Below are 24,988 nucleotides of genomic sequence, written 5' to 3'. Positions count from 1 at the left end.
CCCTACCCCTGTGTGTGTGTATACCCAGGAGGGACAAGGGCTGTGGGCAGGGCAGCTCTGCCAGTCAACTGAGCAGGGAGGGCACCCAACCACCAACCAAACGTTGGGGTTTGGCTTTTCTTTTCCCATTTCCTCCAAGGCCATCCCTGGCTGGGCCTTCACTCACTTCCTGTGCTGAGCCCTGGGACACCCCTGTGCAGGCAGTGGCTGGAAATAACTCACAGGAAGGAGAGGGCAGGGGATGTGTCCGGTGCAGCTGCCGGCCCCGGGGACATCCGACAGGATGGGGAGGGGGCAACCACGTGCAGGGCCAAGGCAGTTGGGGTGCCCCCCACCCCCAGGCTGAGCCCCAGGCAGCTGGGGCGGGCGTGGGAGCCTCCTGAGCACCAGCTCTCATGGTGTCTGCAGGGCTGGATCCTGCCAGCAGAGAGCAGGACAGGGTGACCCTCCTGAGCTGTGGGGCAGCCACTGAGGCCTGGAGGGTTGGCTCTGCCCCAGTGCTGGGGGATTGGGGCAGCCCCCCAAGTCCCTGTGCCATGGGGCTGTACTGGGGGCAGTGGATGCAGGGAGGAAACAGTGACAGTTCACTGCCAGGATGGAGGTTTCCTGTGCCCCTGGGCATTACTCACATACCAACACTGTTTGGGTGATCCTGGGGATGGGGCCATCCCAGACACTCGTGACTGTGCCCCTTGGCCAGCACCTGGAGGGACCAACGCCAGCGAGTCCCAGCTCAGCCCTGAAACACCTCTCAAGATGCCCAAAACCTGGCTGAGCATCACTTGGGGCCTTCAGAAACCCCCAGCTCAGCGCTGGGGGTCTGGGGAGCACAGCTGCCTCTTGCCTAGGGCAGCGAGAGCCTCACAGGCACGATGTGGGAGGGACTGCAGGCCATGGAATCCGGATTTTCCCCTGTAAGGAGATATCCCAGCCAGCACCCTCTCCTCCGCCCTGCTGGAGCAGGCGCCTGGCAGCCACTGAAGCTTCCCATGCCATAGCCAGGGCTGAGGGATGTGGCGGCGCTCCCAGGCTGGGGAAGTCAAATCCCAGGGGAGGACGTGCCAGGGATGAGGCCGGGGGGAGGGTGGGGGGCCCTGGGAGGTTGTGGAGCAGGACATGGGGCAGTGCTGCGCTGGCGAAGCCAAGGGCCCTGCGGCTCCAGCTGGGGACCATCAGCTGGACTGGTCTGACACTGGTAAGGGGAGGTGTGAGGCTGGGAAGGGGCTGGAGTGGGCAAGGGGAGCACACAGGGCTGACAGCATGTGGGGAGGGAGCAACAGACCCCAGCGACACAGGGGTGAGGACACCCCCACCCCAAACACTACCCAGCCCCTAGGAGAGCTCCCAGTGCCGGCCCAGTATGGTACTGGCTGGTGCTGCCATGCAGAAGCAGTGGTGGTACCCATGCCCAGGATCCCACAGCTAAAACAACCCCTATTTTATTTATAACAAAGTCTCAGGGTCCCTCAGCATAAAGGCAAGGACAGGGAAAAGCCGCAGGAATATGCCCTGTGCTGGGCCAGGCCCTGGGGACATCCAGGGGACAGTGTCTGTGCCAGGGGTGGCAGGAGTCCAGGGGGTGCTCAGCAGCCCCTCACCGGCGGTAACGGTAACGCTTGAAGTGGAACCAGAGCTGGAAGATGCCGTTGGCAAACTGGCAGCGGAAGCCGTGGCGGTGGGAATACTCCCACTCCCGGTTGACGATCTTGAAGGCGATGTCCTCGTAGGGTGGCCCCGCGTGGAAGCGCAGGATGGCGAAGTCCTTGTTGTCCTGGCAGGCCTCCAGGAAGTACTCGGGCGTCGAGCGCTTGTCGATGAGGTCGGGGTAGAAGATGTTGAACTTGTAGCCCTGCACGATCTTGGGGGGCGGGTTGTCGAAGTCGTAGTGGGTCTGGTTGTACTTGTTCCACTCGAAGCCCGTGTGGACGCGGTTGAAGAAGCGGGGCTTGCGCGGTCGGTACTTGTCAGCCCAGAGATAGGCCTTGCCCGTGAGCGGCATCTCCACGCTGAACTGAGCCTCGTCCGCGCCCATGCCCTCCTTGGCCTTGCGGAAGAAGATGTCGTCGGTGCTCTCCGAGGCATCACCTGTGGGGGAGGAGAGGTGAAGGTGGGATCCTGCAGTGCCGTGGGACACTGGGCACACGGCAGGAGGGAGCAGCAGGTGCTGGGCAGGGGATGCAGAGCTGGAAACGGGGATGCAGTGGGGACTCCCAGAGGGTACCGGACTGAGTTGTGCTGGAAAACTCATCCAAAACACTCCTCCCGCCTGTCTGCACCCAAATGCCCTGGTGGTACTGAGGCAGGTCCCCACAGGGAACAGCAGCAACCTGAGCCCCATCCCCCTGCTCCTGCCCAGCCCACAGCACTCTTTGCTCTGGGGGGAACCCCTCTGCCAGACCAGTTCTGGGTGCCAGCTCCAGATCCAGCTCACCCTTTCCTGAGGGCAGTGTCCCCTCCAGCCCTGCACCCTGAAGCCCTGCACGCCCTCCACACCAGCAGGTTGCCCTGGGGCTCACCTGTCACCTGGAGCTGCTGGCGCAGGAGCAGCAGCCTGTGCGTGTCCTCCTCGGCCTCCAGCACGTGGGCGTCGAAGGGCAGCTCGTTGGGCCCCAGCAGGCGGGGGCTGTACTTGCCCGCATCGTAATCGTCCAGGCTCTGCTGGATCAGATCCTCCTCCATCAGCACGGCTTCCCCTTCCGCCTCGCCCTTGGCCTCCGTGTCCTGCTCCGCCTCCGGCTCCGAGGACGGCCCTGGCTGTGCCTCAAGGCTCTCCTCGGGATCCAGCCTGCACGGAAGGGAGAAGAGAGAACTGGGACGGGGATGGTACCCTCGTTCTCAGCTCACCTGAGCCCTGCCTGGGGAAGGGTGGGAGCACAAGGCTGCTTTTCTGTGCAGGGTGTCCCACAAGAGAGGCCTGGAGGGCTGTGCTCCAAGGAAAGGGCTGCTCACCTGTCGCTGGGGGAGGCTGGCTCCCTCTTGATGATGGGGAAGAGCGGTTCGCTCTCCACACCCTGCTCCTGCTTCAGCTTGTAGAGCTTCTGCCGCAGCACGTCCTGGTGCCGCTCCCGCAGCCTGTGAGAGGAGAGGAGCCATTGGGTCCCACCCAGCAGAACCCCCTCATGCCCACAGCCCAGAGCTGTGACACCCATCACAGCAGGCAGAAACCTGCTGGGCTTGGATGCTTTTGGGCTGAATAACCCCCAGTTCGGTTCTCTCTTGGAGACCTCACTGTGAACATCACCACCAGAGGAGGTGTCCAGCCCTGCTCCCCTTCTGGGAACCAGCCATCTCGGAAAAGGTATAAACCCCCACCAACAACTGGGTTTGTACCTGCCCAGCTCTGCCCATGGTGGGGTCTGTGCCGCCCCCAGCCCCTGCCCTCACCTGGCCCGAGCCATGTAAGCCTTCAGCTGCTGCAGGAGACTCTCCCAGTAGCCGATGTCCAGGTTGGGCCCTCCCGCTCGGATCTTGCTCTCGATGCCCTGGTACAGCGCCTGCAGCTGGTTGTACGTCTTGCCCTTGAACACCGACTGCACATCCGAGCTCACCGAGGCGTTGACGCCATCCCGGCGCTCCCCTGGACAGGTGAGGGCAGCTGGTCAGTCTGTGGGCACTCACTGACCCTCATCCTGGCCCTCCCGACAGCAGGATGCTGGATCCCAGCCAGGGACAGCTGCCAGACCCACAGCCTTCCTCCAGCAGGTCCCAGAGAGCCCCTCCGAGCCCAAGCACGTGCCACAGACCCTACACCCTGTGTCACCCACCACTCACACTCCTCCTGACACCCACTCTGCTCACCTGGGCCCCCTTTCCCAGAGGCCTCCAGCTTGCGGAGCTTGGCTATCTCATCCTCCGTGATGATGGTCATGTCCCTCCAGAAGTCCACGTTCTTCCCTTGCTCCAGCTCCATGTAAACCTGCAGGCAGGAGACAAGCCAGACATCAGGCAGCTGCCCCACTCCTGGGCAGGGAGGTAGAGCTGGGGAGGGCAGCAGGGCTGGCACCTGGATGTCCTCCACCAGGTCCTCCATATCGGACACGGTGAGGCCGTTCAGGAAGGTGTAGGGCTCGTGCATCTCCACGGCCAGGTCGTCGTCCTCGGCACTGATGTACTTGGCCAGAAGGTCAATGGGTTTCGCCCTCCCATCCCGAATCCGGATCTTAGACCTGGGAGAGGGGAGAGGGACAGAGTGAGTGACACTGAGCAGTGCCACCCTCTGCTCCCTGCCAGGCCCGGCCCCGAGCAGCCGCACACCTACCGCAGCTTGGCCTGCTGCAGGTGGAAGTTGTCCTCCTGCTCCTCCCAGGTTTTGAAGTGCTCTGCCTCCTTCTCCCGCTGCAGCATCTCCAGCTCCTGCTCCCGCATGGCCTTTTCCCGCTCCCGCTCCAGGCGTAGCTGCTTCACCTGCCCGGGGTGAGGGGGTTGTGAGGCTGCTGTGGATGGGGCACCACACGGGCACCTCTGAGGGCATGGCCTGTCCTGGGGCTGCCTCAGCTCCTGGAGAGCCCAGAGCCAGCGGGGCCAGGCTGCCTTGGGGCTCACTGCCAGCCCTGTGAGGGACCACAGAGTGCCCCAGTGAAGTGACCTGCACTGTCCTCCTCAGCACCTCCTGAACTGGGCTCATCCCCAAGGCAAGAGATTTCTCAAGCTGGAATAGCCAGGGTGCTGTGCCCCTCCCCAAATCCTACAGCCTATGGACACCCCCAGGGAAGAGAACAAGGGTGAGTAATGAGGAGAACTGGGTTGTCCCCAGGGCTGTCTGTCAGACAGAGGGATGGAAGGACATCCTATCCCACCTTCTGCAGCTCCAGACGATTGTCCTCCTGGATTCGCTTGTTCCTCTCCTTCAGGTCCTTCTCATCCAGGTGGCTGATCCCTTTCTTTTCCAGTGCCTGAAACAGAGTGACCAAGGGAAGCTGTGAAACCCAAGGACCTCCACAGCCCCTCACTGGCCAGCAAATGCCACCACATCCACCTGCTTCTGCTGCTCCTGTGAGCTCCGATCCTATCAAAGGTTCCCAAATCCCTCAAATCCTGCTCCTGAAGCCCCTCAGCAAACCCAGGCTCAGCCCAGGAGCCCACCCAGCCTGGTAAGGGGAGTGCCAGCACAGCTGTATCATGGAATCATGGATGGTTTGGGTTGGAAGGGACCTTAAAGTTCATCTTGTTCCACTCCCTGCCATGGGCAGGGACACCTTCCACCAGACCAGGTTGTTCCAAGCCCTGTCCAACCTGGCCTTGGACACTTCCAGGGATGGGGCAGCCACAGCTTCTCTGGGAAACCTGTGCCAGGGTCTCACCACCCTCACAGGAAAGAATTCCTTCCCAATCTCCCATCTAACTCTGCCCTCTGGCAGTGGGAAGCCATTCCCCCTTGTCCTATTCCTCCCGGCCCTTGTCCAAAGTCCCTCTCCAGGTCTCCTGGAGCCCCTTTAGGGACTGGAAGGGGTTCCAAGGTCTCCCCAGAGCCTTCCCTTCTCCAGGCTGAACACCTCCAAGTCTCAGTCATTCCCCACAGAAGAAGTGCTCCATCCCCGTTACCATCTCCATGCTCCAGTAAATGTCCAGCACTCAGCCTGCAGCTCCTACTCCTACTCGTGCCCCACCTCCTCAGCCCAACCCCTTGGCTACAGATCCCACCTCAGCCACAGCTCCCCCCAACCCCCCACCCCCTCTGCCCTGTTCCACTCAGTGACAGGGACAGGGCAGAGCTCACCTTGCTCCAGATGAAGGTGCCCAGCAGGTTGTTGTCCCCGAAGGGGTTGTCGGTGTTGGTGTATCCCATGTACTCCTCCCCCCAGCCCATCTTCTCCCGCTTCTTCCTCTCCTTGGCCTCCTTCTTGGCCAACCTCCTCGCCCGTTTCTCCTCGGGTGTCTCCAGCGCCTTCAGCAGCGCCGCCTGTTTCTTCTTCTCCTCCCGGAGCCGCAGCCGCTCCTGCAGGCTCAGGGTCTGTCCCGGCTCCTCGCGGCCGCGGGCCCGGGCCGGGGATGGGGAGCTGACGGAGGACACGGAGGACTTGGATCCATCCCTCCTCCTGCGGCGCTCTCGGCTCCGCTCTCGGCTCCGCTCCCGGCTCCGCTCCCGTCCTCGGCGGCGCTCGGGGCTGGAGCTGGACGAACGACCCCGGGACCGCGAGCGCTGCTTCCTCCGCTCCTTATGGGGCCGGTCCCGGTCCCGGTCCCGGCTGCTGCTGCTCTTCTTCTTCTTCTTCCATTTCTGCCTCTCGCCGCCGGAGTCGGAGCTGCGGCGGCACAGCCGGGTGTCAGGGGAAGGAGGGCACTGCGAGGCCTGGCACGGGGCAGCGGCAGCGCCGGCACAGCGCCCCCGGTCCCGCTGCCCGGCCCTGCCCGAGCCCGGCGGCACCGAGGCCGCTTCGGGCCTCCTGGGCCCCGGCTCCCCCGGCACACTGAGCCCCGGCTACCCCCGCTCCTGGTCCCGGTCTCGCTCCCCCCCAGACGCAGCGCGGCTGCTCCGGGCCCGGTCCCCGCTCACCCTGAGCTCGGCTCCCGGCGGCGCCCCCGGCTCCGGCTGCGGCTCCTGCTCCGGCTGCGGCTGCGGCTCCTGCTTCGGCTGCGGCGACGCCTCCCGCGGCTCCTGGAGCGATCCCGATCCCTGTCCCGATCCCGGTCCCGTTCCCTGTCCCGATCCCGGTCCCGCTCCCGGCCGGGGCTGCGCGTCCCGGAGCCCATCGGCGGCGGCGGCGGCTCCGCCCTAGGGCCTCGCGGGGCCTCGCCGCGCGGGGCTGCCCCAATGCGCGCCTGCGCCCGCCCCGCCCGCCCGCGGCCCCGGCGCGGACAGGCGGGCAGAGGGGCAGCCCCCCGCGGGGGGGGCGGGGCCTGTCCCGCCTGCCCCTGTTCCGGCCGCTTTTGCTCCAAAAGGCGCCGGGCCCCGCGCTGTGCCCGGGATGGAGGCGGAGAGCGCGGCTCGGACCGCAGGGCGCTTTATCACACCGGGGTACGGGTCTCTGGAGAAAGGGCTCCGCGGGGAGGGAGGGGAAACACCCTCAAAACAACCGAGAGAAGAAAAAGCGCGGCCAGGCCTCGAGTCCCCGGAGCGGAGACGGGACAACGCTCCCGACACCGGCACCGCCGCCAGACATCCGTCACACGGACACGTGTGGGGACAGGGACATCCCGTGCGATATCCAGTGGGACAGGGACAGACATGGATGGAACAGGGACATCCCATGGGACATCCTCAGGGAAACACATGGGAACGGGGAGTCACGGGACACACGTGGGGACAGGGACAGAAAGCAAACTCAGACGTGACCCAGAACGCCTCCGCCCTGGCTTTGTCGTCGTCCGTCCAGGAAGCGCTGGAGCAGCAGTGGGAATGAGAAGGGGAACGCGGGGCTGTGCCTGACGCGGGGCCGGGGGGCCGGAGCCCTGCAAACGCCCGAGCCTGCCCTGGGCTCTGCCTTCACTTAACACCCCCAAGGGCGGCTCCGCTGACGCGGCCGAGGAGGGGCAGCGGCAGCCCAGGGTGGGGCCCCTCTATGGGTGTTCAGGGTCTCTGTACCAGCTCCTGGCTCTGCCCCAGAGCCTTCACCGGGAGCCTGACGGCAAACCCAGAGAGACAGGTGCCCATTTTCTCCTGCCAGCCCGAACCTGGCAGGGAGAAATCATCTGCAGCCTCAGCCCCAGGCAAAGGTCAGGGCGTGTCCCACAGAGCCCGATGGGGATGGAGGAGAGTGGTGGCACAGAGGCCACAGCCCTGCGTGGGAAGAGGCTGCTCTGTGGGGCTCAAATCTCGGGGTACAAGACCCTGGTGCCTCCTTTAATGAAGGAGAGCAGGGACAGCACCTGCTGGTCACCAGAGAGAGCCCTGACACAGAACAGGCAACTCAAGTGCAGGACAAGCCAAAGTGCAGCTGGAGGAACAGTCAGACCAAGGATGGGTGTGGATTCTCTTCCCCAAAAAGGACTGATGCTCTTCCCTGTGGGCAGGACCTGTTCCTGCCCAGGCAGCACTGATAGTGCCTGTGATGTGCCCCAGAGCTCCTGCCGCAGTGAGAGGGGCTGAGACCAAGCCCCTTTAAAATCCAAGGTCCTTCCAGCCTCCAGGGAAAGCAGAGGCTGAGCAGTTCCCCAGCACTGACCTGCTGGACAGGAGGTGACACAGAGCAGGGGCTGTGCCAGCCTGGACAGGGGCAGTTTGTGTTTCAGATCAGCATCTCCCTAAAGGAAGGTTCCTCCTTGTCTCCCCACAGTGACAAAGCTGCTCTGAGCCTTTGCCTGCCCTCTCACAAGACCAACCCTCCCTGTCCAGACCTGCTTGCTCCAAAGGGTCTGGCATTATGGAACTGCACAGGGATTGTTTTAAAAAGGAAAGATAATGCTTGGAATGAATGTGCTGCAGGAGCTCTGGGTTCACCCCCTCTCTTGGGACAGAGCACAGCTCCAGCTCACAAAGCTCATTCTCTGGGACACTCCCAGCACAGAGACCAGGCAGCTTTGGAGAGCCCCAAAATGAGGGGAAGGAGTAAAGCCCCCATCGATGATGTTTACACCATCACCAAGATGCTTGATTTCAGCTGGCTGGAAAGTCCTGACAAAGCCACACCCTCCAGCCCCTGACTGAGGTGATCCCAGGGGGGCCTGGGTCAGACATCCTGAGCCCACCCTGATTCCCCCCCCAAGCCCCATCCTCCAGCACAGCACCCACCAGCAGCAGCAGCTCCCTCTGGCCATTCTACACATGCTGCTGGAGTAAAAGGAGGTTACATTTTTAGCTTTTTGAAGCCTCTTGCCTTGAGCTCAAAGGCAGGTGAGGCTGCAGGTATTGAACTGCTCCCACGTCCCCTCCACCAACCCCTGAGCCCTCCCCCCCCCAAAGCCTGCAGAGCCCCCCGGGTGGGATGGGGCAGGAGCTGCAGCCGTGAGAACGAGCTGTCAAGCAGCAACTGAAAGGGGAAAGTTTCTCAAGAGACTTTTGATAGACTATTTGGTAAATACATGGATACATGGAACAGCAGCAGCTTGCACGATCCCCCAGCTGTGCTCCCGAGAAGCACAACCCACAGCCTTCCGCATCCGCAGGCAGGGCAGGGAAGTCCAGGTCCCGTATTCCAGGCAAGAAAACATCAGTTCCTGAAGATCCTCACCGAGTCCAGCACAGTGCAGAGGGAAGAGCTTCCCACCAGCCCAGCTACCTTCTGGGACCCACTTAACCCCTCCTGAGTGCTGCTGTGAACACAGATTGGGGGACCGAGAGCAGGGTCCCAATTCCCCACCCCTCTACAAGGAATCCCAAGGACAGTGAAGATTGTAATGGGAATAAAGAGATTTTGACCCTCTTTCTCAAGCGAGGTTCATAAAGCACATGAACAAGACCTGGCTCCCTCTGGCCTAAAGGACTTCCTGTCTTCTCTCTGGGAGATGAGGATGGGATTGCTGGATTCCAGACAACACTGTGGTGTGTGTCCTGCTGATGGATGAGCCTGAACACCACCCCGTGACACCAAACCCTCTCACCTACAGCCCCTGCAAAGCAAACCCTCTCAGACACCCGCAGCAGTGATTCCCACCAGCAGACGTGACCCCAGGCAACACCCCAGTCACACAGCTTTTTGTCCAACAGAGTCCACGAGCACAGCAGTGCTGGCACAGTTCTGTGGCAGAGCCAGGCTCCCGCTTCTGCCTCCAGCGTGTGTGGATGTGCCCGCGCCTCCCTGCCCACCCCGAGGAGCGGAGGGGATGGGTGGCCCCGGGATGAGCACGTGGGGGGCTGAGTGGCTCCAGGAGGATCAGGGTCCAGATGAGCCCCACGTGGGCCTGGCAGAGCAGGGAACTCGCTCTCCAGCACGGCCAGGCCCGGGAGGTGCCCAGTTCCCATCTGTCCGTGCCTGCGGGTCCGGAGCAGGCGGAGCCGGTCGGATGAAGCGTGGACTCCAAGCACAGAGGGAGGGGTGATGCAGCAGTGCAGCACAGGGGGAAGGCAGAGCCCATCACGACGTCCAGGGAGAGCTGAGTCCACGTCACTGTCGACAGGACCGTGCGCTGCCCCCGCACAGTGTCACAGACGGGAGAAGTCACTAGAGAGTTTGGATCCAAGTGAGTTGGCATGGCTACTTTGGACTGTGGTAACGTGGGAGTAATTCTATTCCATGGCCTTTAATACATTGCATTTTCATAGCACCTTTCATCCCAGGGTTTAAGTGCTGTAACGACGTGGGTACTGTACACCCATCAGCACAGGGGAAACCGAGGCACAGAGTGGTTTAAGTGACTCGCCTTGGGTCACTCAGCAAAACCGTGGCAGAGTCTGGACAGCCTTAAACCTCCTGACTCCCTCAGTTGGTCAGACCACGCTGCTGCCTCAAATGAAGCCACTCCTGTCCCTGCCCTCCCCAGCAACGTGCTCCTACCCCTTCTCCGGTGAGGTCTCGCGCTCCTTTCTGATGCACAAATATATGGAGAAAAAAAAAAAAAAGTGCAGTAAACTAAATGTTTAAAAAAGCACATTTGTGCTGTCTCTGTGCAAAGATAAAAGAAATAAATACATGATTAAAAAATTAAAAAGGTTCACAGTATCACACATGGATAGGTAGCTACGGTAGTGCACGTCTGGAAAACACTGTGTTACTACCCAGGATTCTCTACACCCAGCTGAAATTCTCTGCCGGGAGCTGCGGGTGAGTGGGTGGTTTCTTTGCTGCCCACGTCTGGGGTGAGTAGAAATACACGGTTATAGTTTTGCTCCGTCCTGAAACGCAGTGCCCGGGGTCCTGCAGTGCAGCAATACTGGTGCCAGCAAGCTCTTCCCCATCCCACTGGAACGGCTGCATCAACGAAAAGGGAACACATCGACCTGCAGAGGGAATCGCTGCTCTCTGGGACTTCTGTGTCTGCATAGAGATTACTGCAAGAGGCAGAGAGAGGAGAGTCACAGAACCACGGAATTGTTATGGTGGAAAAAGACCTCCAGGGTCATCAAGTCCAGTTGTTAACCCAGCACCACAACAACGTTCACCATGTCACCAGGTGCCACATCCACACACTGAACACTTCAGGGATGGTGACTCCACCACTGCCTGGGCAGCCAGTGCCAGGGCTTGACAACCCCTTCCATGAAGAAATTTTCTCTAATATCCAACCTAAACCTCCCTTGGTGCAGCTTGAGGCTGTTTCTTCAGGTCCTGTTGCTTGTTCCCTGGGAGCAGAGCCCGACCCCCAACTGGCTCCACCCTCCTGTCAGGGAGTTGGAGAGAGCAACAAAGTCCCTCCTGAACCTCTTTTTCTCCAGGCTGAGCCCCCACCCCACTCCCTCAGCTGCTCCTGGCACTCCAGACCATTCCCAGCTCTGTTCCCTTCTCTGGACAATCTCCAGCCCCTCCATGTCCTTCTTGTCCTGAGGGGCAAGAGAGTTAACTCCCCCACGTCAGTCAGGTCTGTGCCCCACCAGCTCCCCAGCACAATCAGCACAAGGAGAGAGGCTGTTCCACACCCTCCAGCAACGACAACATGACTGGAAAACCTCAGCTCCCCAAAACTTTCCCTGCACCAAACGATTGGGAACAAGCCACAGCCCTCGCTGAGCAGGCCAGGGCTCTGCCAGCACCAAGCCGGCCCGAGGGGCAGCTGGGCTCTGCTGCAGCCATGCAGGAGCCCCACGCTGCCAGAGGCCAGGCTGACCCTGCAGAGGGAGCACAAGCTCCGACCTCGACCCACCGGGCACCGGCACAGGGTTGTTGGACACTTACTGTATCGCTCTCCTCATCGGAGACAGAGTGGAGCTGAGCGCTATAGTGGAGCGGGGAGTAAACCCAACTCCTCTCGTCTGTCGGCTGCCAGAGTGGCCAGAGACGGCGGGGAGAATGCAGGGAGAGCAGCAGCAGAGCAGGGAGCAAAGGAGAGAAGAGGAAAAAAATAAAAGGAGAAAATAAAAAGAGTAGGAAACAATACAGTAAGAACAGCTGTCCACCTGGAGGGAGAGCACTGAGCTCAGGGCCAGCTCTCGGCAGAGGAGCCTTCCTCACCCTCAGCACATCCTGCTCTCTGCCAGCTGGGACATGGGATCCTGCACCAGCTGCAGTGGGGGTGGCACAACATCCCCCCTCGCAGGGACAGACTTTTAGAGCTTTTGAGATGCCAGGGAAACCTCAGATCCCTGCCATGGCATCACCCCGGCTCCAGAGAAACCGAGAGACTCGGGAAGTGACTTACCTAAGGGAGTGACAGAGCTCTGGGTTCCTGCTCTCTCCTCCCAGCTCTCACCCTCCCATTTCCAGAGCCCTGTGCATGCTACAAACTGGTGTCCAGTGAGGCTTTTACAGGGAAACTGGATTTGTTTGCTGTGCCTTCCTCCTTCTCTGGAGAGGGCAGTGGAGCAGGAGTGAGACCATGGCAGATGGTGGCCACAGAAAGGAAAGTTATCACTGAGATCTTGGAGACAGTGGGGTAATGGGAACAAGTACAACATAGAATGCAAAACACAACTGGATCCTGGAAAGAATGAGGGGAAGGGGGTGTGCACTGAGGGACAGTTATCACAACACTGGGCATTGGTGTGACAAGACACACTCTGCTGCTGACACAGCACAGATCCAAGGGCTGGTGTCTGCTTTCAGGGTTACAGAGGGGCCATGCTTCCATTGCAAACAGGCTCTTTTCTTCCTAGAGAGAGGAAACTGCCCACTTTGACCCAGCCTGGTGTTTGCAAAGGAAGAGAAACAGGACTGGATACTCGGAAGAAGCCTGGGGGGTTCCCAGCCCAGGAGGCGAGTGTGACAGCCTATGATGGACAAGGAACTACAAGAAGCCAGAGAAGCTTTGAAGCACTGGTTTCTGCATGCTGAACCCTCCAGTAACTGCAGCTCCATGAGCAGACACCGCTGGGAGCAAGGAGGGACAAGAAACCCCTGCCTGGAGCTTCTCACTGGGCTCTGCCGGAGGTACAGGAAAGCTCCCCAGCCACATCAAGCCTGCCCCACATCCTGTTTTTCATCCCTCCTGACTGAACCACATGCTCCAGCCAGTCTCTTTCAGAGCCTTTTAGGAGCTGGGATGCATGCAGGGAGCTGCGGGAGATAAAGGAGCATCCGGTGCTTGGCATTAACCCTCCCGGTGCCGGGGCAGCCAAACCCAGCCCAGGGGCAGGAGCTGCTGGAGGAGTTGCTTCTTTGCCCACGAAGGTGCAGCACCTTCCTCGTGCCATCAGCCATGGCCAGGAGCACATTCCTGCCCCTGCTTCCCCATGCACCCTGCCTGGAGCCCGCAGAGCTCTCCCAGAGCCTGAGAAGGGAAATACTAAACTCCAGAGCACTCTGAAATCTGAATTCAGCCCCTAAATGCCTCCCTGCATCTTTAGGAAAGGAAAACCCTCCCTGCTCCCTGAGCACTTGCAGTGAGGAGGGAGCACACTGACGGGCTGGAGAGCAGAAACCAGCCCTAACCCAGCAGCAGCTTCTGCCTCATTTGGTTTATGAGCTGCTCCCCACAAGCCAAAATGGTTCAATTTGCAACTGGATTTTTAGCAGGTTCAAAACATCTTAATGGTCTCTTTAAAATCCTCTTCCTGGGCTGAGGGAGCTGAGTGTGACATCACCTACAAAGGCCCTGGTGCCTCTCTGGCCAGGTCTGGTACTTAGAATCAGAGACTGGTTTGGGTTGGAAGGGACCTTAAAGCTCATTTCATTCCACCCCCTGCCATGAACAGGGACACCTTCCACTATCTCAGGTTGCTCCAAGCCCTGTCCAACCTGGCCTGGAACACTTGCAGGGATGGGGCAGCCACAGCTGCTCAGGGCAACCTGTGCCACCCTTACTTGACAGTTTGCCCAAGGGCTGGGTGACACTGCAGCCCATCCCAGGGCAGGAGCTGTGTCACCAGTCTGCAGAAAAGCAGAGCAGAGCTTGTGATTCTCCCAGATCCTACAGGGAGATCCATTGGTTGGATTTCAGTATGCTTCCCCCATTTCTCCTGGGCTGGTTCCTAATGCCCACCCAAGCCAGAGCCCCAGCAGCCCAGGGAAATGGGGTGCTGGCCCCAGTGTTTCAAAGCTGCAGCTCTGCTCCCCTGTGTGCTGTGCCAGCGTGTTCACTTACAATCCCAGAGGAACGCGAGGTAGTTCGGAGTCTGCGCTGACGGGGAGAGTAAATCCAGTACCTCCCATCTGTGAACTGGGTGGACCCAGGGCAAGTGAGGTGAGAAAGGAAACAGAGGAAAAAAAAAGGATGAAGTGAAAGAGAGGATGAAAGAGAAAGCAAAAAAACAGGGGGTTGGACAACTCCAGGCCTGAACGGGTCAGCGGGTGGGAAAGCCGTGCAGGGAAGAGCAGCGCCCATGCCCTGCCACACTCTGCACTTTTATTCCCTGGGGATGAACAGGAGGATGAAGTGCTCTCCTTTCAGGAGGAGACTTCCAGTGATCAGATCATGGTCCTCTGGGACTCGCCAAATCCTCCTCTGCACACAGCATCCCTTCACCCACCACCCAGAGCACTCCTGCAGGAGCAGCTGTGGTCCAACCCCGCTGCACTCCGGTGCAGCCTCACCTGAGCTCCAGCTCAAGTGGTTTTCCAAGGAGAGCACCCGTGGGAACCCAAATCAGCTTTTCCCTTCATCCCGGCAGCGACAAACACTCCACAGCACACAATACACATTTAATGCAAAACTCAGATGAAGTATGAAATGCTGATGAGCAGTCAGGCACACTCTCCGTGAGCACTCACTGCAGAGTTTTCTCCTGGATAGAGAGGTGCCCCTCAGGTTGGGGGAGTTCATATGCCCAGGGACAGGGAGAAGAGGAGCTGACCCTTGCTAGAAGACACTTGCCAGTGGAGCAGGCAGGATCTACCTGCACACAGCTGCCATCCACAGGCAAGGAGGGAGCAGCGGTGTTAGAGGAGCTGTTTGCACTCTGAACAGCATGCACCAAAACCCAAACAAGCTGTAAAACAGAGCTGATTCCTTCCACAGCTCCCACGAGCCTCAGAGTGACTCGGCAATGAGTGAGCAGCTCTGCAGCAGAGTCACACGAGCCCAGGGAAAGGCCAGTGTTGCCATTTTTAGTTTAGCCTGAAGGAGCCCATCACATGGGCTCAGCTCATCTCCAGCACCACAGAACCAACAGCAACGAGTCGGAGCAGGGGGGAGCTGGGCACCTCTTTTAATGAGGGTTCCAGTGCCCAGGCACAGGGGAGAGCTCAGCTCTCGTGGGGCAGATGCTCAGCTCTGCTCTGGGAATCCACGGGACAGGTACATGTTGCTATAACAACTCTTCTCTGGACTGCAGAAGTTGCTCAGCCATGGCGGGAGCGCAGTGAGGGACAGCGCCAGGCTCCACGGCACTCCTCTGCCAACCACCAACTTACTCCCTGGCTCAGCACTAGACTCCCACTGCATCACCTAACGCAGCCTGCAGGGAAAGGAAAAGCCGGAGATCACCAGAGCCCGAGGTCACCCCCTGCAGCCACTTCCCCATGGGTCTGGGCCATGTTTGTGTCAGGAAAGCAGCCAGGACCTCTGGCTGAGGAAGGAAAAACCTCTCTGTTGCACCCACATCACCTTGGCTTGTCCCAGGAGCGAACACGCTGGCGGTTCAGCACTTGTGCTTGGAAGTAGAGCAGCACAGCTACCTGTTTGATCCTCACTAGACTCTGGTTTGAGCTCTCCAGTTCCCTGCATTCAAAAACCCACCCGGCACTGAGATCTCAAGGTGCTCCACGCCAAGATGTCACAGGGCACTCACTGCCCTGAACCAAGACTGGCAGCCTCGTCCAACCCTTCCCATCACACCCCAAGGGGCAGGGGGAGAAGGTCTCTTACAAAGTATATGTCTGTGACTGGCACGTCATCTTCATCCGAGGCCTGGCTGGCTGGCTCCGAGGCCTGGCTGGCCGTCTCCACCTCTATGGTGGCTGTGGATGTGACAATGGCACAGGCTGAAGAAGCTGCCTCTCTGCAGGGGGGAAAGAAACGACAGTTTATTCACTGCAATCAGAGCAGGAACAAGCCAAGACTGATTTACTAAACAGCTGAAGATGCTACACTGTCATATCTAGAAAGGTGAGGTCAGAAGTAACCACACCCAGCCCCACCAGGATGTCTGGGGGAGCACCCATCTCTCCAGGAAAGCTGGAGCCCAGCAAAGCCTCCAGCACAAGCAGCTGCAGCCCAAACCCCACTGTGTGGGCTCTGCAAAGCTGCTCAATGCTCCAAAACACTCACTCTTTGTCTTCTTCTTCAGGAGCCACGATCTCAACGTCACACTTGGGCTCCAGCTCCACACTGATCTGCTGCTCCTCCTCGACCCGCACCTCCTCGTGTGACCTGGAAACCCAAGAGAGACAGGCCCAGAGGCTCAGCTGGGCATGAGTTATGCACAGCCCTCAATTTTAGGTCAGCCTGAATCAGTCCTGAGCCAGCCCAGCCCCTCATGCAGCTCTGCCCCAGCACACAGCTGCTGCTGCCACCCTGGCACTGAGCTCCCAGCAGAGACTGAGCAGCTGATCCAGCTCAGAGGGAGCAGTCAGACCTGCCAGGATTGAGGGTTTGGATAAACAAAACCCCCAGGAAAAAGAGTCAGTCTTGGCAGATGTCGTGCTCAGGGCTAACAAGGTGGGAAAAGAGGACAAGAGGGAAGGGGTTAATCAGCCAGTGCTGCAGGAAAGACTGGCAGTGTCAGATGGAGCATGGGAGGAAAGAGAACTGGCCTCCAGGGAAAACTTGTGTCCAGAGTTAGCCTGGCATGAGGCCAGAGCCTCCGACCTCTTCCAAGGCTCCCAGCACACCGAAGCTGCTCCAGGGTTGACATCAGATTTATCTGCACACTGGAGCTGTTTCTGACAGTATTCACTTTAATATCTCACGCTATTAAAGTAATTTCTCGTGCCAGCAGGGCTGGCTCCATTGTCCCCATGGGAAGGAGGAGCAGGAGCCTGCCAAGCTGAGGGCACAGTGCTGGGGAAGGGCCGAGCTCCGGGTTCACCGACAGCACTGCCCTGCTCTGGGCTGGGTCTGGCTGGAGCCAGAGCCTGTGGGCAGCACTTCTGTCCAGCTCCATGCCAGGGAATTCACTTCTCTCTTCCTCACAGGGCTGGACTTCAAACCCAGAGTAAATTCCACAGCAGACCAGAATAACCAGAGGTGTGACACATTCTAGAGCAAATTGCATAAGTTTTTTTCCATCTCGGCTCAGGAATGTAAATTCTTGCTTTAATAACTTTGTGCTTGCACTGGCTTTCACCAAGGGATCCCAGAGTGCTCTACACAGGTCCCTGCACCCCCAGGAAGGGCACACGAGGCACCAGCACCAGAAAGGGAGAAAACAGGCAAAAACCAGCAAAGGTGGCCACGGCTGTGGGGGGTGGGTGTAGCTCTGGCAAATCTGTGACAGACAAATCTACTCTGACCAACACACTGAGCTCCCTGAACGATCCCAGGACAGTCACTCTGATTCACCTGACCTGTTTCTGGATGAGCAGCCACACCCTACAGCAGCTCCCTCCCTCCATGAAGTACTAGTGAGTATTTTGGGTGAAGTCCCTGCATTTGCCACACAGGTCCCACCACTGGGGCCCGGGTTTAAGTCTCCAATTTTCAGCAATTTCCAACAATGGATTCTGCAGGAGGTGAGGTGTGTCACAGGTCCCTGCCCTCTAGGGGCAGGAATTTACCACGATTCAGTGGCATGCAGCATCCAGAGGTATTTTCATTAGGAAATACCACAGAAAGGGATTTTTTCCCAGTATATGTGGTCTAAACTCAGCAAACCACTCCAAGCTAGGAACAAGGGCAGATGTCTGTAACATGGTGCAAACTCTTGTCTTCTAAAATCCTTCCCTTCCTTCTGAAGCACCAAACACTGACTGCAGGGAGAGAGGACATCAGCCTGTCTGGCAGCTCCTCTGGCTATGGCACATCCCAGGACTGACTCTCTGATATCATTTCAAAGCCTACAACACCTACACAATGTCCTGGAAAGCCAGGGCAGAGCCAGCAGCACATGCAGGGTCCTCGTGCAGATCTTGCTGACACGGGTAATGGGGTCATTTTTACTGGTGTAAAACCATGCACAGTAATTCCACAATATGAGCCTGTAAATCAGACATCCCTCTGCAGCAGAGGATTTCTGTCCTCCCTTGCCCTTGGCTCTGAGCCACCACAGGAGGGGAAAAACCTCACAGTCCCTGAAAGTACCTCCGAACCTCACAGTTTCTGAAAACATGGGGAGCTACTTCTGTGGGGACTGAGGGTGCTCAGTGCCTCACAATGCCCCTTCCCAAACTCACACCCACCTCGCCCAGGCCACAGGCAGATGCTCAGAGGAGGGATGTTCCTGCTATTGGGGTTTGCTTACTCACAGGGGACATAAAAGACCTTTCTTGACTCTGGTGCTGGCTGGGTGGGTGAATCTGGACAACTCTGTTGTCTCCCCTTCCCATCAAATAATGGTGGTATTTGCAAACCACTCAGGGATCTGCTTGTAAGGAAAATTCCGTGTAAGAAACGGGGATCATGTGATTGCAGAAGCAGCTCAGTATCCTGCAGAGGACCACGCCAAAATTCCCACTCAGCCCTCCAAAAGATCTTTGCACAGGGATAAATGTGAGGTCTCTGTGCAGCAGAGAGAAGATGAGACAAAAAGAGATGAGACCCTTTTCTCACCTGCCATCCTGCCCTGAGGAGTGTGTGCGCCTCCTGCAGCAAGAAAGCAGAAGAGAAGAGTCTGAGGAGCAATTTAAGCCAGAAATCCCGCACTGTCCCCAAATCTACCTTCCCACCCCATGAGGGAGATGTTCTACTTAACAGCTGACACTTCTCCCAGCAATAATTAATCCCATCAAAGCTGTGTCTGCTTGCTCCCGGGAGAGATTTAATTAAAATCGGTCATTAGCATTCCAGAGCACAGGGCAGGCTGCCGGGATCCAGAGCATGGAGAGGAACAGCAGCCACTCGACTCCAGGGGGAGCAGGGGATGAGTGTCCTCACCTGTACCTGGGCTGCTCAGAGGTCTCCGAAGGGGATCGCTCGGGAACAGAGAGGGATGTTGACGACAGTGTCGTGGCTATGGAGGCTGTGGTAGCTTCTTCGAAGGAAGGAGGAGTGCAGGGCAGCAGGTCTGGCCTGCCTGCTGGCCCAGGGTGAGGGCAGGAGAGAGGCAGGAAGAAGAGATGAGTAGGTCAGACACCAACACCCCACCTACTGTGAGGCTGTTCCACCGTCAACCTGCACACCCACACTGGGACCGGGAACTCAAACCACAGACAGGCAGGAAGTTTAACTGGTCCATGAACTCAACAGCCTCTCCCAAGGCATCCTCTGGAAAGAGCACCACTTCCAGCACGACAGGCAGGAAACAACGCCAATGAAGACACCTCACTGGTGACCAAAGCTGGATTAAAGGCTTGGATCACCAAGGATGAATATCCAAGTGAATTAAGAGGTGAACTGTGCCTTCCACAGGGAGCAATCCAACACCCATCCTCCAGCACTCAGCTGCAAATCCAGTCAAGATGGAAGTGATAGAAAGGCAGTACAGAACCAGGCCATTCCTCTGTTTTTCAGTGGCATGATGTTGCCCCTTATAACTGCCCAAACACTGTCATTGGAGTCCTGCATTCCCAGTCATCTCCCTCCCGCTTTTTTTTTTTTTTTAAGGGTGGAAAATGCAACTTTCTGAGGGCTTTTGGACTATGGCTGGTGGTGCCCTTGGCAGCAGTGATGCAAGCGACCGTTTCTACTGCACACCCACACAGTGCTACGAGGAAGGGATTTGGTCTCCTTTGATGCAGAGGTGTCGCATCAAGTACCTGCACTCTTACCTTCTCCCCTGTCCTGGTCAGGTTTAGCACCTGCAAAGCACAGCAAGACATGCAATGAAGAGCTATCCATGGGGAAAGCCCTGCGGTCGAAACACAGTGGGGGGACTTGCGGAGAACAGGGGAGGATCCTAAGGAACTGCTGGGAAAGAGAAGGGTGAGCACAGAGCCAGGAGCCCGAGCGGGAGCATCACCTTCATCGTCCAGCGTGGGGTAGCTCCTGGCCGCCCGCAGGTCGTACTGGGTGTCGTCCCTCTCGGAGGTGAGCTGGCTGGCCGAGAACGCCGCCGTGGGACCGGCCGCCCTCACAGCCAGCAAGGCACTGCGCCCTTTCTTCGAGGGGGAGGACTTCAGAGCTGGGGGAGAGCAGGGAGGGAGAAGATGGAACCACCACCAAACAGCTGCTGTCACTCCAAAGGCAGCTTTCCCTTCACAGGATGAGGGTCTACCCTGACACACACATACGGGGTCAGACACAGGGACAGCTCCTGGGGGGGAGCCCGAGCAGACCAAGGCAAGCTGTGACAGCCTGAGGGCTCTGCAGTTCCCAGCTTTGCTCTCTATCATGGAATCATGGAATCATGGAATGGTTTGGGTTGGAAGAGACCTTAAAGCCCATCCAGTCCCCTCCCCTGCCATGGGCAGGGTCACCTTCCACTAGACCCACCTCCAAGCCCTGTCCAACCTGGCCTTGGACACTTCCAGGGATCCAGGGGCAGCCACAGCTTCTCTGAAGCAGCCTCACCACCCTCCCAGGAAGAATTTCTTCCCAATACCCCATCTAACCCTGCCCTCTGGCAGTGGGAAACCACTGCCCCTTGCCTGTATAAAACCTTCCCTCTCCCCCCTTTTTCCAAGCCTCTTTTAGGCACTGGAAGGGGCTCTCAGGTTTCCCCAGAGCCTTCTCTTCTCTAGGCTGAACACCCCCAGCTCTCTCAGCTCTATCACAGTGGAAAACCCTGCTCAGGCTCCAGCCCAGACTCCCCACAAGGGCTGCAGCCTCACAGCAGCTCCCGGACTCGGTACTTACAGGAATTCTTTCGGAACACCGTGTTGGTCATGAATTTGAAGAATCTCTCTGCATAAAAGCTGGGTCTGTGTACTGACACCGTGTCCTACAACAGCAAGAAACAACTGTTTAATTTTAAAATGATCCCTCAAGGCAGAATTTCTGTAACAACCAACGCAGTCTTTTTATTCCAACATTTAGCACTGACAGAGCCCTAAAATGGAAAGGCTTAACTGAAATGCTCTGATTAATGCTATAAATAACCCTGAAGCGTTGCCTCTGATTGCATTTGATTATATTCTTGCTGTGATTTTATAATGGATTTTGGTGATTTTATTCCTTTGTAAACTTCCTGGATTTTTTTTAAATATTGGCCTGATTGTACACATGGTATTTCTTCTGGCTTTGCTGGCTGCCATTCCAAGCACACCTGGATACCTTTGTGTGCAACAAAGACATCCAAATTCAGCCAAGGGTCTCTGTACATTTGAAATATTTTTGTTTAAAAGAGTAAAACAGCAGCTCTCTCTGCTTCTCATGTTCGACTGTGCTCCCATGACTTGGCATCTCCGTGTTTCCTTTGCCACATTATTTAGGGAAGCCAGGAGATGCAATGCTGAAAAACAGTTTCCACACCCAAGGCTGTTCTTTCAGAACCACACACCTGGCTGCTGCAGGAGAGAAGCAGCAGGGAAACACGGGAAGGGATTTATTGGCAGAGAGCTTGTTGAAGTGGGAACAGCCTGTCACCAAAGGAACAGCACAGGGCTCTTCCACACCCCCAGGAACACACACACCTGTGCACTCCTGGTGTCACAGCGAGGAGGAGAGTGACAGATGGGAGCAGGGGAGGAAAGCTGGGAGCACGACAGCTCAACATGTGAGGAGGTGGAGTGAGCAAGGAAACCTGACTGGGAATAAGTGGCCCCACCCCGCTGTGCAGGCATGAGAGGCAAGAACTGCTCCTTTCATCAGCTGTAGCTGTGCCAGGTCAGGCACTATAAATAGCCAGGTAATGGCACCAGGTAATCCTGCTGAGGCCTGGCCAGCTCCTGCCTCTGCACAGGCACTCACCCCATCATGGACAAGGGCCTTCCAGGTGTGTTCTAGTTTCTTGATGAACCTAATTCCAGGGGAGAAGTGGGGAGAAAAAGAGAGAGACAGATTCAGGCATGTACTCTGTACTGTCACTTTTCATACCCCAACAAGGGAGATCCCTGAGCTGCCAACGATTCCTCTGTCACCAGGACTGAGCTTTCCTCCAGCACCTCCACAGTCAGGCCAGGACTGTCGGGGAACACTACAGGGAAGGAGGAGTTGGGCTGGAAGAGGTGCAGACAACAGCCTTCCACCTCTGGAGATCTGCTTCCCATACTGAGATGGGAAATTTCTTCAAGAGCAACTCATCATCCTGGACAAATGGCTGAGTGTCCCCAGCTGTTCTAAGGACAGCTTGGGGCAGCCTGTCTCCAGGAGAGGAAAACCTCCCTGCTGTCATTTGGTATTAAAAGAGATGTTACCAGTCTGAAAGGACAGATGAGTGCCAGGTTACCCACCTGTATGACTGCAGGATATCTATGATTCCTACGTGCAGCAGGAGACGCTCTCCTTTGCCGTTCACTGCTGGGATCCCTCCCATCCTGCAGGCAAAGCAGAACTTCAGTGGGTACGGCCTCAACCAGAGCTCCTGTAACACCCCAGCCCTGGGGAAGGGCCACAGCACCCCCACAAGGGGCTCTGGTGTGGTGTCAGACACAACCCAAAACCTATGGGGTCACTTTGTGCACAGCCACGGGAGTCACCGGCTGACCCGGCCTGACCCCCCGTGTCCTGGGGTCACTGCCTGTGTGGCCAAACACCACTGTCACCACTGTCCTGGGGTCACTGCCTGCGTGGCCAAACACCACTGTCACCACTGTCCTGTGGCACAGCCCTGCCTGGGCCACAAAGCACCACGGAGTTTTTTCTGTGCTACTTTATTCTGGGGATCAGGTTATTTTATCAGGTCAGTGAGAGCTGTCTGCCACTAGGGCAGCAAACCCTTAAGGATGAGGGTATTTCCAGTCCCATTCACACAAATATCATCCTGCCAAAGGTGCAGCAACCACCAGCACCAGCACACAACCAAAGCACATGGGCACCAGGCAGGCCACTGCAAGTAATGATGCTGCATGAAAGACTGGAAATGCCACAGTATTATCTCGGCTCCACCAGGACTGATCCTCCTTCAAACCCAGAGCAGCTGGTTTCAGACAGCAACAAACAGCAAACTCCACCATTCCTTAGGAAGCCTGGTCCACAGAGCCTGGGATACAGGCACAGAGCCAGGGATACAGGCACAGAGCCAGGGATACAGGCACAGAGCCCTAGATGGGGCACAGCACAGGACAGGTTTGGGGCAACCCCCCCCATCTCCAGCAGTGACTCCAGCACTTGGCTACACTGCTGTCTGCTGATCCCACTGGGATGGCCTCAGGGAACTGCCTGGGATTCCAAAGATGGCAGTGGTGGAGAACAAACTCCAAGCTCCTGGGGACAGGCTGATCCCTACTTCTGCTCCAGTATTTGGGCCCTGAGCTAGAACTGAGCTTGTGTCTCCTCCCAAATCACAGGTGGACGTTTAGAGGCTGTTACACAAGCTGAGAACCTACAGCCTGGCCTAAGCAGAGAAACTGCTGTGAAGCCAGAACCTCACAGAACTATTTCCCAGCCCAGCTTCCCCCTTTCCCACTGGCAGCACTACCACAACCCCAGGAGAGCTGCTCCCTGGAACAGTTCCTGTGGGCCTCATTAGGGATTTCCCACTCCAGCCTCCCCCTCCTCCCCTCCCAGCAGCACGAGCGAGCCGAGGTTTCACCTACGTGTCGTCGGTGTCTATGGCCTCCCCCCGGGCAGCCCCTCCCTGGATGGACTCCATGGCTGTGGAGTACAGGGCCTTCTGCCCCACGGGCCGCTTCTCATCCGACGTGCTGTGGGCTCCCTCGGCCAGCTGCTCCCGCTCCTGCTGGTCTATGTTATGAACCCCAAGCAGGAGGCTGTAGTCCATGATTTTAAAACTTTCCAACACCTACGGGTTAGCGTTGAGTTTAAGAACAAAGAATAAAGTATATCAAACCAGCAGTTCAAATACAGCACAGATCCCAAAGCATGGAACAGCCCGTCCACATTCCCACCAACAACCCCTTTGCCAGAGCCTGAAAGTTTCTGAGCCAACAGTCACCTCTGGGCTTGACTGCACAGAGTTTGGCCATCCCACAATTACCCCAAAGGGCTGAAGACTTGCAAACAACATTTGTATCTGCTGCACACTGATTGGGAAAAAGTATTTAGTTCCAGCAGAGCAGCTACAAGAGGAGCAGGCTGCCAAAGTGTGATGCACCAGGCAAAGGAACACAGCCTTGGCCCACAGAGCCTGCCATGAGATCCAACTCCATGGCTTGGCTTTCAGGGAGAAGGGCAGGAGAAGGGATTGATCCTGCTCTGGGGTTAGCAGATTAGCAAGGTTCTCAATCACTGCTCTTCCTCGTGCTTGAGAGCCGCAGGGCTCCCTCACCCCGCTCCCCAAGCTGCCCCTTCCTTACCAGACAGTCTCGCTGCAACGTCTTCACCAAAGCACTGAAGGTGTCTGCATCCAACATCAGGCCCTCGGGCATGTCTTGGATGAAGTCCAGATCCTTGTACGTAGGGCTGGACTTTTCTTTCTCCTTCTTGGATGCCCGGCGTTTGTAGGTTGAGCCTTTGAGGTCGAATTTCAGGTGCATTTTCACCACCCGGGGCAGGATGTTGTTCATCACGACCACGCGGATGTTTTTGCCCCCGGACTGAACACAGTACAGTCCGTAAAACTTGGGCAGCAGAGTCCGGGGGTTCTGGTTCAGATTCTGCAGCAGGGGTGGAAAAAAGCAAAGAGGAAGGTCATTTGGGCAGAAAATTCCTGCTCTGCTCACCACAAAGCACGTCGACAGGTCTTGGAACAGCTGGACTTGGGGCTCTCTGCCTAGAGATTTTCTGAACTCAGTTTACACACTTGACAAACTCCTGCATTTCAGTGGCTTTAGGACCTGAAAATACAGGGACTGAGATGCTCAGCGCTCTCTGGGCAAATCACCAAGTCCGGAAATTCCCTGCTTTCCCCATGAACACCAGCTAAAAAAGGGAAACCAAACTGGGAGAGAAATAAACACAATAAGTGGGAGCTTCAGGTTTAAAAATA

The 24,988-nt window shown here is 57.5% G+C and overlaps 2 protein-coding genes across 14 annotated transcripts in view; both read right to left on the bottom strand.

Annotated features, from left to right (window-relative positions):
* Positions 1-1,421: 1,421 nt before the first annotated feature.
* CACTIN (cactin, spliceosome C complex subunit) lies at positions 1,422-6,701 on the bottom strand. 2 transcript variants are annotated; one of them, XM_027705169.1, is made up of 10 exons: positions 6,494-6,701; positions 5,717-6,242; positions 4,797-4,892; positions 4,259-4,404; positions 4,004-4,166; positions 3,799-3,916; positions 3,385-3,577; positions 2,950-3,072; positions 2,517-2,809; positions 1,422-2,085 (listed from the first exon to the last, which is right to left on the bottom strand). In XM_027705169.1, exons 1-10 carry the CDS (start codon positions 6,688-6,690, stop codon positions 1,595-1,597), a joined length of 2,346 nt encoding a protein of 781 aa, XP_027560970.1. In that variant the 5' UTR covers positions 6,691-6,701; the 3' UTR covers positions 1,422-1,594. The 2 variants fall into 2 exon arrangements, with proteins under 2 accessions (XP_027560970.1, XP_027560971.1); XM_027705170.1 differs by having other exon boundaries at positions 2,517-2,785.
* Positions 6,702-7,705: 1,004 nt separating this feature from the next.
* PIP5K1C (phosphatidylinositol-4-phosphate 5-kinase type 1 gamma) overlaps positions 7,706-24,988 on the bottom strand; it is a 49,922-nt gene continuing 32,639 nt past the window's right edge. For 2 of the 12 annotated variants that reach the window (XM_027705135.1, XM_027705141.1), the window contains 12 exons: positions 24,357-24,656; positions 23,637-23,842; positions 22,332-22,415; positions 21,850-21,898; positions 20,797-20,881; positions 19,961-20,122; positions 19,758-19,799; positions 18,937-19,078; positions 18,613-18,645; positions 16,174-16,275; positions 15,772-15,904; positions 15,372-15,624 (listed from right to left, as the gene is read on the bottom strand). In XM_027705135.1, the coding sequence (XP_027560936.1) occupies positions 15,448-15,624; positions 15,772-15,904; positions 16,174-16,275; positions 18,613-18,645; positions 18,937-19,078; positions 19,758-19,799; positions 19,961-20,122; positions 20,797-20,881; positions 21,850-21,898; positions 22,332-22,415; positions 23,637-23,842; positions 24,357-24,656 (1,515 nt within the window). In that variant the 3' untranslated portion in view covers positions 15,372-15,447. The other 10 variants (XM_027705140.1, XM_027705147.1, XM_027705137.1 and 7 more) reach the window with 10 other exon arrangements.

Source organism: Neopelma chrysocephalum, unplaced genomic scaffold (genome assembly GCF_003984885.1).
Source record: "Neopelma chrysocephalum unplaced genomic scaffold, ASM398488v2 Primary Assembly neopelma1_320, whole genome shotgun sequence".
Taxonomy (NCBI): domain Eukaryota; kingdom Metazoa; phylum Chordata; class Aves; order Passeriformes; family Pipridae; genus Neopelma; species Neopelma chrysocephalum.
The sequence above is the reverse complement of the archived record's forward strand: the minus strand, read 5'-3'. Positions and strand labels throughout refer to the sequence as shown.

Excerpts from the sequence above, each read along its gene's own strand:
- CACTIN (XM_027705169.1), bottom strand. The coding sequence starts at position 6,690 with ATGGGCTCCGGGACGCGCAGCCCCGGCCGGGAGCGGGACCGGGATCGG. Across the intron at positions 3,917-4,003 it reads ACCTGGTGGAGGACATCCAG|GTTTACATGGAGCTGGAGCA; the intron begins GTGCCAGCCCTG and ends TCCTGCCTGCAG. Across the intron at positions 2,810-2,949 it reads CCAGCCTCCCCCAGCGACAG|TTCTCTCTTCTCCCTTCCGT; the intron begins GTGAGCAGCCCT and ends TCCCCGTCCCAG.